The sequence below is a fragment of the Sceloporus undulatus genome, chromosome 1 (assembly GCF_019175285.1).
Source record: "Sceloporus undulatus isolate JIND9_A2432 ecotype Alabama chromosome 1, SceUnd_v1.1, whole genome shotgun sequence".
In the NCBI taxonomy this organism is placed as follows: Eukaryota; Metazoa; Chordata; class Lepidosauria; order Squamata; family Phrynosomatidae; genus Sceloporus; species Sceloporus undulatus.
In genome coordinates, this window is record NC_056522.1 from 355,314,500 (window position 1) to 355,330,102 (window position 15,603).

Consider the following 15,603-nt stretch of genomic DNA (forward strand, 5'->3'; position numbering starts at 1 on the left):
CCTGCTATGTGGGTTAGTGTGGTGCCCTTTAAGCATGCCACATCTGGGGGCCATTAATAACTCTTTTCCAATGTATCACAAAAAATGGTTCTGGGAGCAGACAAGAGGGAAAAAAATGACAACAGGCTGGGACATAGGGTGCCTGCCAACATATTTCTCTGCAGTCACTGCTTTCCCAGCCTCGCCTCTGCTGGGAATATTAAATATTATGAATGAGGTGAAAGAAATCACAGCACTTTTGTAAGGCAGTGGCAGTTTTAAGGCCCTTTCACACTGTACAATTATAGCACTAGGATTCCACTTTAACTGCCATGGCTCTATCCTGTAGAATCCTGGGATTTGTAGCTTTCCATCAGATAATTCTATGTCTCTCTTTTTAAACTGGAAATCCCAAGATTTCACAAAATAGGACCATGGCAATTCAAAGGAAACATGGTGCTATAACTGGTACTGTGAAAGGGACCTTGGTTGAAAAACTCCCCAACCCAATGGCTTCTCAAGGACCTAAAATATGGCTCCAGGAAGTACAGTAATGTTGTTGTGTGCCTTCATTTCAGATTTATGGCAACTCTAAGGTGAACCTATTAGGGCTTTTCTGGAGCTGAGAAGGTGTGAGTCACCCAAGGATCCCCAGTACGTTCCCATGGTCAAGTGGGAGATTGAACCCTGATCTCCAGAGTCCTAATCCTATGCTCAAACCACTATTTCATGCTGGCTTTCCCAGGAAGTAAAGGGAGGGCTTTTTAGTGATTTCCGCACCAAAAAAAAATTAATAATAAAATAAAATTAAGGGGTTACAGCTGACCCAGCAGTTGACAACTCCCAATATAGAGATATCTAGTATATATAATGGGAAGTTACTCTGTAAATCTGGTGTGGGCCAAACATTGATCACAATCTACTGGCAGATTTCTGGGTTTTATTTACAATGCCTTCCCAATATTTTGTGATTCCTAAGTGTTCAACAATATCAACAATTGCCTTCCTCCTGCCCAACCATTAGGCTGTTGAACTGAGGAAAGCTTTTTTGTATAACTGAGCTGTTAATACAGTTCTGGCTGAAACTGAAACAATAATAATCCTGACCTGAGAGGCACAACAAAATTCCCTGGTCTCTAAAGCTAAGTGTGTATCTGCCACTCTTTTAAGCTACTGTATTGCAGTTGACCTTTAGCTGATGAATTTCGCTCTTCTAAAAACATACTACCACCAAACAGGTCTTTCAGACTTGAATTATATACAGTCCTGGCCTACATTCACTTGGGACATGGATGTTTGAAATGGATGCCTTCCAAAATAAAGCAAAGATGGCCCTCCAGATATTTTGGACTATAATCCCCATAATCCCTTACCACAGGCTATTCTAGTGAACACCAAAACATTTGGAGGGCCAAGTGCTTCCCATCCCCAAGTTAGGAAGTGAGTGGACTAGCATCACTCCCAGATGGCTGTTTGGTGTGTAGATCAATGGTGACTTCTAAATAAGATGAAACTGCACATCCTTTCTGTCCATCTGCTCTACAAGATTACAACCTGCAGCATCTCAAAGGGAAACAATTAGAGCCCTTGTGAACTTAATAAATCCTAAGTATTTTGTTGGTACAAACAATGAGAGCTGAATCATTTGGTGCAGAAAGGAGCTTTAATTAGGTTTGGGACCTGCAGAAAATAAATCAAACCGAACTACTGAACCTCATAAATAACCTTTCAATTGATGTTAAGTATGCTCCTGCAGTACTTTCAACAACTTCGAAGTCAAGCTTTGAAGAAACATTTATCATCATTACTTTTTAATATTTGTTTTTACAATGCTCTGAAGTATTCTAGAAGCCAATAGGATAGTCTATCAATGTCAGCCTATGGAAAAAGTCACCGGATTCTGTGCATTATTTTCTCATTTCAATATTTGCATCTCCTGTTTATGGTTAAAATTATACTAATGGCTATTTTTATTTCATTTTTTTCCCATTTTTTCACCACCTCTCTGAATCTAGTTAGATCTAGTTAGATAAGATTTTTAAGGCCAGGGAAGAACAGTTAATTTTTTTTAAAGTGTTGCAGCTGATACAAATATACCTGAGAATAAACCCTAAGTATGGAACAACTTAGAAAGGAAGGAACTGATTGTACTTGGTTCCTTTACAGACAGCTAAGGGAAAGATATAAAATGGATATAAAACAAGAAGGTATTGGAAAAAATAATACAGAATTGGATGAGGAGCTAATGTCAAATAAGGAAGCCCTGTTATCCAGAGCGTATAAGTGTATTTTGAAAATATTTACAGAAGAAGACGTGGTAAAGGAAAATATGATTAAATGGTCTCAGAATTTTGGTAATGCTTTTGAGTTAGATCAGTGGGAAATAACACGGAAAAGTAGATTGAATTACTGTAGACTTGCTGTCAAAATGTTAAAGAGTTTTTATAAGATTTATTTTAGGTGGTATTTGACACTTGATAAGATGAGTAAAATGTGTAAGAATTGTAGCAATGTTTGCTGGAAGTGTGGGAAGGAAAGGGGCTCGATTTTCCACATGTGGTGGACCTGTGAAAGAGAAATGAAGTATTGGAAACAAATATATGGTATTTTGAAATTAAGAAAGTTACAAAATTGACTGATTTAAGATTCTCTCCGGAAATCTTTCTGTTAAATATGTTAGATGAGGCATCTGAGAAAAAGTTTGGTAAAATTTTATTTTATATGCTGTCAGTGGCAAGAATAATTTATGCCAAAAATGGAAGAAGGAAGAGATACTACTGATTGAAGAATGGACATTTAAGCTATTGGATTTATTTGAGATGGACAAATTGACGAAAGGTCTAAGAAACAATAACTCAAACAAGTATAAAGAAGATTGGAGAAAAATAATGGACTATCTCAAATCGAAATGGGGAATTTGGAAGTAGACTTGATTAAAGTATAAATGATTAGCTGAAGATAGTTTTAAAAGACATGCTTTTTGTCAAAGTGAATTCAAATCTACTTTAAAAATATGCAGACTTAATGGAAAGATTATATTCAAAGATAGGAAATAAGATCGATCTAATTTCAGTGATAGATAATCTGAAAGCCATAAAAGGGGCTAGCTCAAAACCATCAGCTAGGAAGTAACAGATGGGTGTATGATTTGTTGTTTTTTCTTGTGTGTGTGGTTTTTTATGTTTTGTTTATGTATACATGTATATGGTAGTGGATTGTATGTAATTGTATGCATCTTTTAAAAAAGAAATTAATAAATAATAACTTTTTTTTTAAAAAGGAGCGAATAAACCCTAAGTAAACAGGAATAGGGTAACTCTGCCAATCTTTTAAAAAACATTCTGATTATTTTTAGATTCCTTTGAGCCATGAGGAACAGGATGAGCTGAAAATCCCAAATAAAGCATAAAAGTATGAAAACATTTAAAAAAAAGGATAACTTTGAACCATCCCTTTAGAGTCCCCTCCAGAGGCAAGTGGTATTTTTGTCTCATGCTTGGCAGTCTCCCAATCAAGAATTGAATAAGGCATCTTCTAATAGATGCTCAGGGAAACATTTCTTCTACGTGAGCAACTTATATTGGGTGGGTGGAAGAGCCATTGATTTTGAAAGGGCACTGACAATATTGGTCCAAAACACACTGCAGAAATAATCTACTTGGAGACCACTGTGACTGCCCTGGCTCAGTGCTAGGAATCCTGGGAATTGTAGTTTAATGTGGCACCAGAACACTCTGACAGAGAAGGCTAAATGTCTCACAGAACTATAGGTCTCAGAGCTCCCTAGCACTGAGCCAGGGCAGTTAAAGTGCTCTCAGACTGGATTATTTCTGAAGTATGTTTTGGACCATTAAGTGTTTCATCCATCCAGCGTATAAATGGGCAAAGCCCAAAGAACTAGCACAGTAGTGCAGAGGGAATGGTGAAAGACAGAATTAACGGTGTGTTAAACATTAGTCCCCTTTTTCATGGGATCACTCTAGAGATGTAAAGAACACTTGAAAGTATTTTTTTAAAATGGCTGAAAACCAGGTGTTTTTTTAGTATGATGAAATCCTGAAAAGAAGACTCTTAGACAGATGAGCATCTTTGCAGTTCACAACTTATTTTGTGCAGAAAGATGCTCAGTTTCTTTCTACAGAAATGGCATCTTCTGCACAGAAAATAATATTTTTGCACAGAAAATGCTGTTTCTGTGCAAAAGTGCATTTTTTGAATAGAACAGTTCCCAAACAACAAATTATCTGCTGTTACTGATGAGCCTGGCTGAAAAAAGAGCTGAGAACTCCACCACAGTGACTTTAAAATGGAATCATAGTGTTATAATTGTCTAGTGTGAATTACCTGAGTTCACTCTGTGCCTAATTTGCTACCACCTCCAGGTCTCCAGGAAATTCCAGTAGTTTCCAGAAAGTAACTATTCCAACCTTTCTGCATAGCAGCTTTGTGGAGGATGTTCAGTGGCTCCTCAACACAAAGTCAACAGGCACAGTCACACTATACAATTAGCACTATGATTCCACTTTAACTGCTGTAGTTCTATCCTATGGAATGATGGCACTTGTAGTGTGGTGAAATACTAGTTTTCTGGCTGAGAATTCTAATTTTAGATTTTAGGCAAAAAGTCTAAAAACCACTGGCTTAATTAAATTTATCCATTTCAGGATTTTACAATGGATGGGGATTATGTCCCTGCAGACTTGAACTGCACCCTTAGTAGTTCTATTGGAACAAGTTCTGGGAAATGTATCTCTGTGTGTGTGTGTGTGTGTGTGTGTGTGTGTGTGAGAGAGAGAGAGAGAGAGAGAGAGAGAGAGAGACTTCCCTATTCCTCCTTTATTAAAGTTTTTTTCTTTTAATGGTAGCATTTTCCATTATTATGCAAGAATTGCTTGCAATACAATAGGACTGATTAATTGATTGATTTAAAACATGTAGTTCTGAGAACAGTTTCAGGGTGGGATGATTCCATTTCTCAGAACAAGATTGCAAAACAATTTGAGAATTTGATGGCTCTTTTAGATCAGCTATTTTAACCCATGACACTAGTTTCCAAGCCAGTTCTCAGAAATCATCTGAAAGCAGAAAGAACTAGAGTAATTGAAAAATGGTTTTGAAAGTCCATTATCTAAACCAGGGGAAAATATACCAAGTGGCAGATTGAGGTGGAAAAATTCCCTAGATTTAGGGAGAACCAGTCTGAGTGAAAGGTAGTGAACTCAAAATAAGAGGTATGAAAAGGAATCTTGTAGCATCTTTGAGACTAACTGTGTAGGAGTTGTAGCATAAGCTTTTGCAGACTTGGTCTACTTCCTCAGATGCATGGAGTGAATTAGTGCTCATGGGTATCCTGGAACTGTAGTCCAGATCTCCCCCAAGCCATGGGACATGTAATGTTTGTGACATCAGTGAGGGGAAAAACAGAATAAAATAGCATGAGATGATATTACTGAAGCATTGCGCTGACCAGCAACTTTGGCTGATGAGAGGTAGGGCTTCGAAAATTCCTTTTGAAAAGCAATTTCTTCCCTTTACTTGTTATTGTGTGTGTTTGTTTTTTAAAAAACAACAACAAATTGCTCACTGTGTTGCTTTTTTACTTTTTCATTATTAAAAAGGCCCCCACAGGAATAATAAAACAATGATATAAAACTTGAAAAAAAATCATGTCCATCTGCCTCTAAAAATGTCAGCACAGCACAGCAGGCTGCTTAAAAGTAATATTGGTAAATAACTTCAGTATGTGGATGATGCTGTGTGAAAGTGGTAAGTAAAAGTAACATTAGTATGTACAGTGGATCCTTACTTTACATGGGGGATCCGTTCTGGACCCCCCCCCCCCCGCGCATAAGACGAAAAACGCTTATGCTCATGCCCCATTGGATATAATGGGGGCTCGTGCTCATGGTGCAGTAGAGCATGTGTGCCACGGCTGCGTGCACCATTAATTCTTTTACCATGCGGCTTCAGCCGTATATAGTGCACCAGTGTATGTAACTGTATTTATTATGCTGCTACATTAATTTTATTTTATTTCTTTATCTTACTTCTGAAATGTGATTGTCCGGTAAGAAGTTATCCTTCTTTTTGGAAACAAAGACATAAAAAATTGTAAATTGTTGCACGAGAATCCTAAACAAGAAGGAAAAAAAGAACTGGGATTTAACTCTTTGCAGTTTCTACTTCCAGCTAAGGTAAAACTCATTAATTGGACTACAATTTGGCAAATTTTACCTAGACAGCACCTAAACCGTTTTCCAGATGTAACAGTACAGAGACTCCTCGAAAAATTTAATGTTTTCTTCCTAAGAAAGGAGCAGTTACCTTCGCATAGGGCAGGGACATCCGGATCGCTTGAGAAGTTACTATTCCATTGCTAATGGTAGTTAAAATTTTATTATCTGCCTTTTACAGCAATTTGTCTATAGTCTTCACATGGTGAATAATGGGAGTGGTTTCTGCTTGCATTGAAATCCCTCAGTACCATCGTAACTGACACCATCCCAGACAGAATGTGGACCAATGAAACTAAAATCATCACCAAGAGTCAGTATTGACTTTCCCTATCTGCTTGCTCTCCTGAACTGGTTAGACCCTTGACTGTTACTTGACTTTGGATCTTCTTCACTTGGCATTCTTTATCTCTGGCAGGGCTCTGTTTACCCATACTTGCTTTTATCTTAGGTAGTGCTGTTTCCCAACCACTAGCTGTGAACAGTTCTTTCCTACTTTTAGATCAGACGACCTTGGCACTAAGACAGGGATGTCCAAAACAGACCTTGAACCTATGCAAGGCCCTGTTATTGGACATTGCTCTATAGCAGGGATGGCAATCATGGAGCCCCCAGATACTGTTGGACTGCAACTGCCAGCATTCCTCAACTAAGTCTATGCTGGCTAGGCCAGCTGGGATGTACAAACCAACAAACATCTGAAGGGCCACATGATTCCCACTAGACCTTCAATATATTCAAAAGAATTTGACCTTTAGAACTATTTGTACATATGTATAACTATTTTCTATTCTTTTGAACTTACTAACTATAAATCTTTCTTTGTATTTTCTGTTTCTGCATTGGATCAGATCTAGGTCCTAACTGTGCCAGCTGAGTCAGCTAAAAGGAACTTCCCCTTCTTCCAACAGCAGCCCCTCCAGCCCTCTGAAAATACTGCATGGGAGGTCAAGGGGCTCCTGCTAAATGGGGTGAACTATGGTGGAAGAAGGAAATAAATCTGGGGCCCTTTCACACTACATAATAGTGCTATGATTCCACTTTAACTACCATGGCAACATTCTATGGGATCCTGGGGTTTGTAGTTTGGTGAGGTACTACAACTCACTTGTCAAGAATTCTAAATATTCCTCCCTGAACTCCAAGTCCCAGTATTCCATATTTGTTATCCTAACAGTTAAAGTGGAACCATGGTCCTGTATGTGTATAGTGTGAAAGGCTGCTTGGTGGAGTCACTTTTCTAGAGGAGAGCCCTACTGGCAGTAGAAGGCTGATCCTAAATCCAACACACAGTATAGTATTTTTCTATACAGTATAACTTTATTTCCATCAAAGGACAGGGAACCTTTAGTTCCCTGGTTGTTCGATTTTTGGGTTTCATTTCCCATCATGGCCAATGGTAAAGGAATATGTGTGATATAGTCCAAAAAGAATGTAAGCGTCCTATAAAGAGAATGGTGCAGGAAAATTAACTTGTCCTGGTTTGATAAAATAATGCAGAACTATAGCTACCTTAATAAAATAGATTTTCTTTAATCACTGGATCTCTTTTAGAATCATGAGACTATGAATATGCATGTGTTTACACTTACATGCACCCTTATTGAAGAAGCAAAAACACACTCTTACCTTTCTGAATGTTGCTGGCTCTTCCAAAGAACCTGTCATCTGTGGATAAAAACAAAAGGTTTTTTCCCCCATTCTCTCTCTCTTTTAAAACACCATACACTATGGGATCCAATGGGGACCTATAAACTAATGTTTATTTCACAGGAGAGTTGTTGCTTTAAAATTTCTCCTCATCTGGGCAGCCTAAAGCAGCAGGTGATTGTTATTTAATGAGCTTTATAGCATACACATCAACTTTAAATACCAAATAGTTTTTGTTTCCTAACAATTTTAGTCAGATTCAACCAGGATGATAAACAGAAATAACTATGGTTTTACTGACACCTACTGACTAAATGTAGTTTTGCAGAAAGTACCTGTCTAAAATCATATCACAAAACATCCTTAAATGCATTTCTCCCCCTGACCTCATTTTTCTTATTAGGCACCTTCACTCCTTTGCTTTACTTAAAATGCTGTTGCATTCAGTAGTTTGGATATCAAAGGCAAGCCTCGGCTAAATCTCTAGTACCTTCTGTAAACAAAGAAGGAGTAACCTAAACTAGATACTTCCAAAGATGTACAGCTCCCCATGAACACATCTCCTTTGCCTCACTTCGGTAAGAAGTGAAGATATTTTTGTTTAGTTAGACCACTGGGGGTTTATTTCCTAGGAGGAAAGACCCTTTTAGTAAATGTAATTCTGTTTATATTCGTTATTGTTTTGTATGGTGGGGGTTTTAGCTTCTTTGAATTCTATTGGCAGATTAATTACATATTTTAACTTTTATACGATGTGATTTATTTTTAGTTGTATCTACTTTGTCCTGGACTGGGGGGGGGGGAGGCAAGATATAAACAACAACCCCCCCCCAAAAAAATTAGGTTCAATACCTTGAATAGCTCCTTCAGTTTTCAGACAGAAACTTAAAGCAGGTTCATTCATCCACTGACATAGGGGCTGTCCTCGCATGCTGAAAGAAATGGCTCTGCCCCATTTCAAAACATATTTGTTTAGATTTAAAAGATTATTGCACACCAATTTCCCCGCTGGCATAAATTGTTATGGTGTCACATTTTCCTACTCCTACAAGGAAGAGCCAGCCAGAGCAGGGCAGGGTAGCAATGCAACACAATGAATTCATATCACATGCTATAAGAACATGCAAAACTACCTTAGATCAGGTCAGATCATTGGTCCATCTATCCTAGTAATTGCTAGTTACATTAGCTGGCTGTGATTCTCCATGATTTCAGACTGGAGGTTTCCTTGCTTCACCTGGAGATGTCTAGGATGAAATCTGGGACATTCTGCATGGAAAGTGTAAGTTGTGCTATCAATCAACTTTCTTTCCTCTGAGCTTTGCTCCTATCCCCATCTGCCATTACCAATGGAGAAAAATGAAGCATGGCTGATGTTGAGGAGAACCATGTAGCTCTAGCAATGTATATGTCCAACTTTAAAAAGCTCAGAACTAGAGTGGCATAATTTGGATTTACATGGTTCACTTGCCAAAAAAGGGCTACTTGCTGTCCTAAATGCTTTATTAGTTACAGCTGAAGGAGGCACCAACTGTGTGTATCACGCTCCTCATTGCTGAGGGCCTCACTGCCTCCTGACAAATTCTGGTTGAGGTTGCAGAGGCCAAAAAGCCTACCAGGAATTTGATTCTGCTTCAAAACAAGTGTATACTCTATGCATCTTGTTTTAAAAAGGAAATTATAGGGTTTGGTCACGGATGCCCTGCTGAAATTCAGTGGTGTGGTAGTTGATGTGACAGGGATGTAGTGGCTGTAGGGTGTGGTCCTTGATGAGTACATTCCTTTTCTGCTGTGGAAGTTGCCCACCACATGCTAAAATATTGCCATAAACAGCATGAAATACAGTATTGTTCCACTGAAGTGGTTCCAAAACTTTGGTGCTCCAGATGTTTTGGACTTCATCTCTTAGAATTTCTGTTGGCCAAGCTGGCTGAGGCTTTTGGCAGCTGAACTCCAAAACACCTGAAAGACCAAAGTTTGGGAATCACTGTTCTAGAGTTATGTGTGGTTTCACATTTTCTGAAACATTTGAAACTGGCTACTGCCTGGAATGGGATGGGTCAGTTTTCTTATCAAGTATAGCTCTGCATATTTTATTATTTACAGTCTGGATTAATATTGACTATTGGGTGGCAAACAAAACACATCTCCCTACACCCAGATGGATTTCACTGAAAAGATCTGCAATTCCTTGTTACTAGTCCATTTTAGCTCAGAAAGCCTACCAATGAGTCATTCAGTTTAGACTTGTAGAGCATCCATCGGTACCGCAAATCCTCCAGTTCCTCAGAGCTCTGGAGTATGGGCTGAAGACGCAAGAGATCTTCAAAGTGATGCTGTCCCTCAGGAACCCGAGATTTAAGTTCCTATAAAAATGCGAGAGACTGATTACTGCTCTGCTGTAGAAAGACTGGATGTCAAGTGAGGAATATATTGTTTATGAACTATTTCCTACACTAACACTTGGTCATTACATATTAAGGTGTAGGGTTGGGAAATGTCTTGGTCCTCTCCTGGTGTGTGTGTGTAAAACCCAGAGATGGTTTGGTTTGCTGACAGATAATCAATAATCAAATGCATGATAATAATCACAATCAAATACACAATAAGTAATGGAATAATAAGTAAAAATGATCCATTTAGTTAAATTTAGATAAATATCACTAGTTCCTACCATAACTGATATCATATTAATTAAAGTCAATTTAAGTACAGATTCACTTCCACATAAATGAAAAATTAATAATAATCAAAACTGAATGGTGGTTATAGTTGATAATGTATGGGGATAATTTAAATTAATTTAACAATATTTGTAATGAGTTCATTTAATTAATTTCAGATACTTTAAAACAATTTTACATATATAGTTTTTTGTGGGGTTTTCGGGCTATGTTGCCATGTTCTAGAAGAGTTTCTTCCTGACATTTCGCCAGCATCTGTGGCTGGCATCTTCAGAGAATGTTTGCCTGGAAATGACTTGGCTATATATATTGTGTGTCCTGGAAAGGCAGGAGTGATTTGCATGTATATTGTTTGTTGCTAATGGCAGTCCTTAGGGTGTGAGGGTCTGCACAAGAGGATTAATGCCTGCTTGATTAGTGCTCATTTTACATATATGTTGTTAAAGTTTATGTCTATTAGCAACAAGAAAAAAATCTTTAAAAACAGAGACAAAAAAAAAGTCTCAAACACAACCAAATGCAACCTGAGCATTTGGACAATCTGAAAAGACCCATTACAGTAGCTTCCTGTAGTTCTTCATATTGCAACAGAAAGAGATCAGAGTGTCTTAAGCAAATTTACCTTTAATGCACAACAATGTATAATTAATGGTGGAGTGGAACAAACCTTTAGTTTGCTGTGCCTTGCCTTCAATTCTTCAGTACTGGAAAGTTTCATGGCAAAAATTTTGGACAATTTGGCATTTTCTCCTTGCAACCATATCTCAAAGTTTTTAATGAGCTGGATATCATTTGAATCTTCCCCTTGGGATGTGTTCTTCTGGATTACAAAGAAAAAGGGACAAAATTACATAAATGAGGAGGAAAATAAGAAAATTTACTTTCCCCTCTCCACTTAAGATCTAACTGATTCTGTGCAAGAGTTCACTGTAAAAGGTTCAACAAATCTGCATGTTCCAGATTTTATCTTTAGATTTTATATTTTTGGAGGCAGAAGAGAAAAGTTTGTCAGAGATTTTAAAGGACCACTCCTAGATACATACAAGATTACATTGCCAAAACAATGTAAAATAAAATGAAAGAATTAACTGATTATATCAGTCAATTAAAAATATTTTGGGGGAGTAACCCCCTGATTAATTAGGGTAGCAGGATTTTTTTAAAATCCCTGTTGTCAAGTATTTTGATAGTGCTTAGGAAATTGAATTTAGGATATTGAACATTCAGCATACTAAGATGTTCATTGACAGTATGCCACATAGCATTATAATTATTGCCACCACATTATTGCCTCTGAAGTTTCTATTCCATTCTCCCTTCCCTTTTATTTTCACAATCACCCTTTGAGGTAGGTTCAGTTGAACAAATGGTTAACTGTCATCTGGTTAGTTTTGAGGCTGAGTAGAAATTTGAGCACTGTTCATTTAGAAATATTGTTACTGTTAGAAATATTATAAATTGCCTTGAGTCCTAAGAGATAACAAAACATTAAGCTAAAGGCACGAGAAGATGAAATTATTTGAAAATCACTTGTAATGTCACTGTTTGCAGGTGGGACACAATAACACATATGTAACTGGTAATAGTGAATACAATAAAACAGTAACAACAAATCAGAAGAATAAAAACCTCAGAGCAAGCTGCATAAACCAGTTTGAAAACTTTACAATGCCTGGCCAAGCAGGTTTTAGCCTAATGCCAGAATGATCACTGTGGACTTCATGGACTGGTTTTTGGACTAGGACACAGGAGATACAGGCTGAAGTTCCTGTCTTTCCTGAGCCATGAAATTCACTCAGCCTGGTGTACTTCACAGGGTTGTTGTGTGGGTGGCGTGGGAAAGAGGAGAACCCACTGGAGGAAAGACAGGATGAATGCAACTAAACTATCTATCTATCTATCTATCTATCTATCTATCTATCTATCTCTTCTTCAATCATACAAACAGTTTTGAATTATTTTTCTCCAATTCCACATTGGCCTGAGTTTCAATGTGGATGCAGTGAAGTCAGTTACAAAGTAGTCTCTTGCGACATTCTGATACCATGAGATATACATTTTCTACTATGTCCTACTATAGCAATCTTTCTTGCTATGAAATATGGAACCGACTCAGCCATTTTGTCCATATCTGCATTCCATTAATCTCCCCCCTGAATAATTAGTGGACTGAAAATATACCATAAAATATTTCTATAAATCAATAATAGGAGGTGCCTTAGGTGGGAAAATTCCTTATTGCAGATTTTTGGAAGGCATGGATGATATAGGTAAAGTCTGCTAAGATGTGAAGGGATATAAACTTGAAAGGTATTTCCCCCTAATTATGCTTTAAAACGTCTTAGTATCACCAGAGTTGATTTTGGGTAGTCACACCAGATTGCGATAGTTTTATCTTCCCAGAATGCTTGGGCTATTGAATTATCCTGGGGCAACCATGAAAGATGGCAGGACCTACTTAGTGACTGTCTTTCCCCTTTCCCTCTTCAGAATGAATCCAGGGTATTCTGGTAAAACTAAAAAATGTCAAGAGTGACTGTTGGAATCAACTTTCCCACTATCTTTAAAATCTCACACACTTTCTTTTTCAAATCTGGAGATTTGTGGAAATTTAGTACAATCTTCAGCAATGAAATTAAACTCTGCTATTTTGAACTGGCCAAATTCAATAGGTATAGATATTCCCAACATTAAAAGAACACAGTTCTACCTGCTTGTCATATAAGTATTAAAGATAAGGAGCCTTACAGGGAAAAAAAAGGGTTGGCAATCTTAATTTAGCATCAGTCTAGCTGAATATAGAGAGATTCAAAGTGAAACTTTTAAGAACCCTGAGGCCTGGATGGATGCATCTGTTAGGTTTTGCTTCTGTCACATTCACATTTTGTCACTTTCAAATTCTCCAACCCAAATTGCAATTTGTTTTGGCAAATTCCTATCAAAAAGGAATTAAACTGTTTTTCACTAATCCCTCACTGTTGCTTGAGGAGCAGAAGTTATGAGTACACTCTAGTGGATGATAAATTGATGCTAACAGGGTCACAAAACCAGAATCCAACTGTGTCTTTATGATGCTTCATGAATTTGTTTCATAATAAATGAAAATTTTACTAAGTGGGCCGTATTTGGTTCTATTTCCCATTTGTTCTGAAAAGAACGAACCACTACCCCCACCTCTTTTAGAGAGGTGTTAGAAAGAGCTTGAAGGATCTCAAATGGACAGAATTTTCAAAGTTCAAAATATTTCAGAGTTGCAAACAGACTTCACTTCCAAGATATTTGCTGCTTGGGTTGGATTTCAGTGTTACAGCCTACAGTTGCTGTGAAAATGGCCCCATGTTTCCTTTTAAACAGTTTGATAGCTGAATGAAGAGTTGTAAACCACGGAAAACACACTCGGAATTAAAAAGGGGCCCCAGCACAAGCAGTGTGGCCTTTGTGAAAAAAGGAGGGGGGAAAGGATCTGCTTTAAAATCAGGATTTAATTTAAGCCAGGGCTCACCAGGGTTGAAACCCAGCATTTCAGTGTCAAGGGGCAATCTTGCAACATGCTTAGTAATTGTAATAAAGCAGAATGTGTCTATTACTGTCTGTAGAGTATATTCCCACCCCTATTGAGCAGCCATTGCTTTTCCCAATGTGACTGGGAATGAAGGGTGAAATGTCCATATTCAGACAAAGTGATTTCAAAATAGGTTTGAGTTCCAGCACCTGCTTTTTAAAAAAGAACTATGGTAAGCCACTGCATATAAATAAAAGAAAAGAAAAAGAAAAGCAGAGCTTGCAAAAATTACATTTTTGGGCTACAACTCACAGTATTCTCTAGCCAGCATGGCTACTGTTGTTATTGTTGTGTGCCTTCCAAGTCATTTCCGACTTATAGTGACCCTAAGGTGACCCTATCATGGGGTTTTCTTGGCAAGATTTGTTCAGAGGAGGTTTGCCATTGCCTTCTCCTGGGAATGAGAGCATGTGACTTGCCCAAGGACACCTAGAAGGTTTCATAGCTGGGAATTGAATCCTGGTGTGCAAAGTTGTAGTCCAACATGCATACCACTATACCATCCTAGCTCTCAGCATGGCTACTACAACTCCCCCAAACCCACTCCAGGTCTTGTTGCAGCCACATTGCTTGGGGGATTCTGGGCTCTGCAATTCAACAAAAGGTAATATCTCCAAGTCCCTGTGTGATATTCTACCTAGAGGAAGTCACCTCTGATGAGGAAGGACAAAGGAGAACTCAGATAATAGACTCTAGTCAAAGCTAAATGTGTCTAGTAGCCCTGCGTTGGAGCCAGAGGAGGCTGGCATTCCTGTCCTGAAAGTACAGTGAGGACTATGCCATGTACACATGAAGAGCAGGAGTCAGAGACATTGCACCTTTCTGAACTATGAAGACTAAAGTGGCAGCAGCAAAAGCACAGAACCTGCTTTGATGGGCTTAAGAAAGAAAACAAAAAATTAAGCCAACTGTGCTGATATACATTAGCTAAAAATTAGCATACCCAAAGCTGTCTCTGCTTCAAGACACCAGATCCACTGCCTCTGCTTGGCATTGTGTTACATTTCCTGCTCTCTCATTTCCTGACCTTTGGCTTGCTCATTGGGCTACTCTTTTCAGTGACTCTCTACTTGACTTAAGACTTTTCTTTGATTACTTTTCACACTCACACCCTGGACTGCACTGACCATGCTTCTTACAGACCCTCTGTATTTGACTCTGTTCTGGCTGGTGTCTCTTAAACCTCAGGTGCATCCTGAAACAGGCCATCTTGAGTAAGAGCTTCATATTCATATTCAATATAGTTTAATAAAGAAGAGGGTGAGACTGGTATGTAAATAATACTTCACCACTGCTGATAGGACAGCATGCTGTACTGCATCCAAGGACAGCAGGAGGATTATAGAGGATGAAATGTAGGACACATGGCATGCACTACTTTGGAGGGAACAGCCAAGGGGCTCAGGGGGATGATGGGATGAAATGTTGAACTGACTATCTGTAAGCTGTTCTGACAGCCTTTCTAGCTGAAGAGCGGGGTGTAAATACAATAAAT

General features: G+C 38.3%; 1 protein-coding gene across 3 annotated transcripts in view; it reads right to left on the reverse strand.

Moving 5' to 3' along the window:
* SYNE3 (spectrin repeat containing nuclear envelope family member 3) overlaps nucleotides 1-15,603 on the reverse strand; it is a 111,420-nt gene that overhangs the window by 7,662 nt on the left and 88,155 nt on the right. The window contains exons 16-19 of one of the 3 annotated variants that reach the window (XR_006101585.1): nucleotides 11,214-11,366; nucleotides 10,088-10,228; nucleotides 8,996-9,131; nucleotides 7,842-7,880 (exon numbers count right to left, since the gene is read on the reverse strand). Coding sequence is in view for 2 of the 3 variants with exons in the window: in XM_042446729.1 (XP_042302663.1) it covers nucleotides 7,842-7,880; nucleotides 10,088-10,228; nucleotides 11,214-11,366 (333 nt within the window). In the remaining variant the exon portion in view is untranslated. Of the gene's footprint in view, nucleotides 1-7,841; nucleotides 7,881-8,995; nucleotides 9,132-10,087; nucleotides 10,229-11,213; nucleotides 11,367-15,603 lie in introns of those variants that run through there. The other 2 variants (XM_042446729.1, XM_042446730.1) reach the window with 2 other exon arrangements.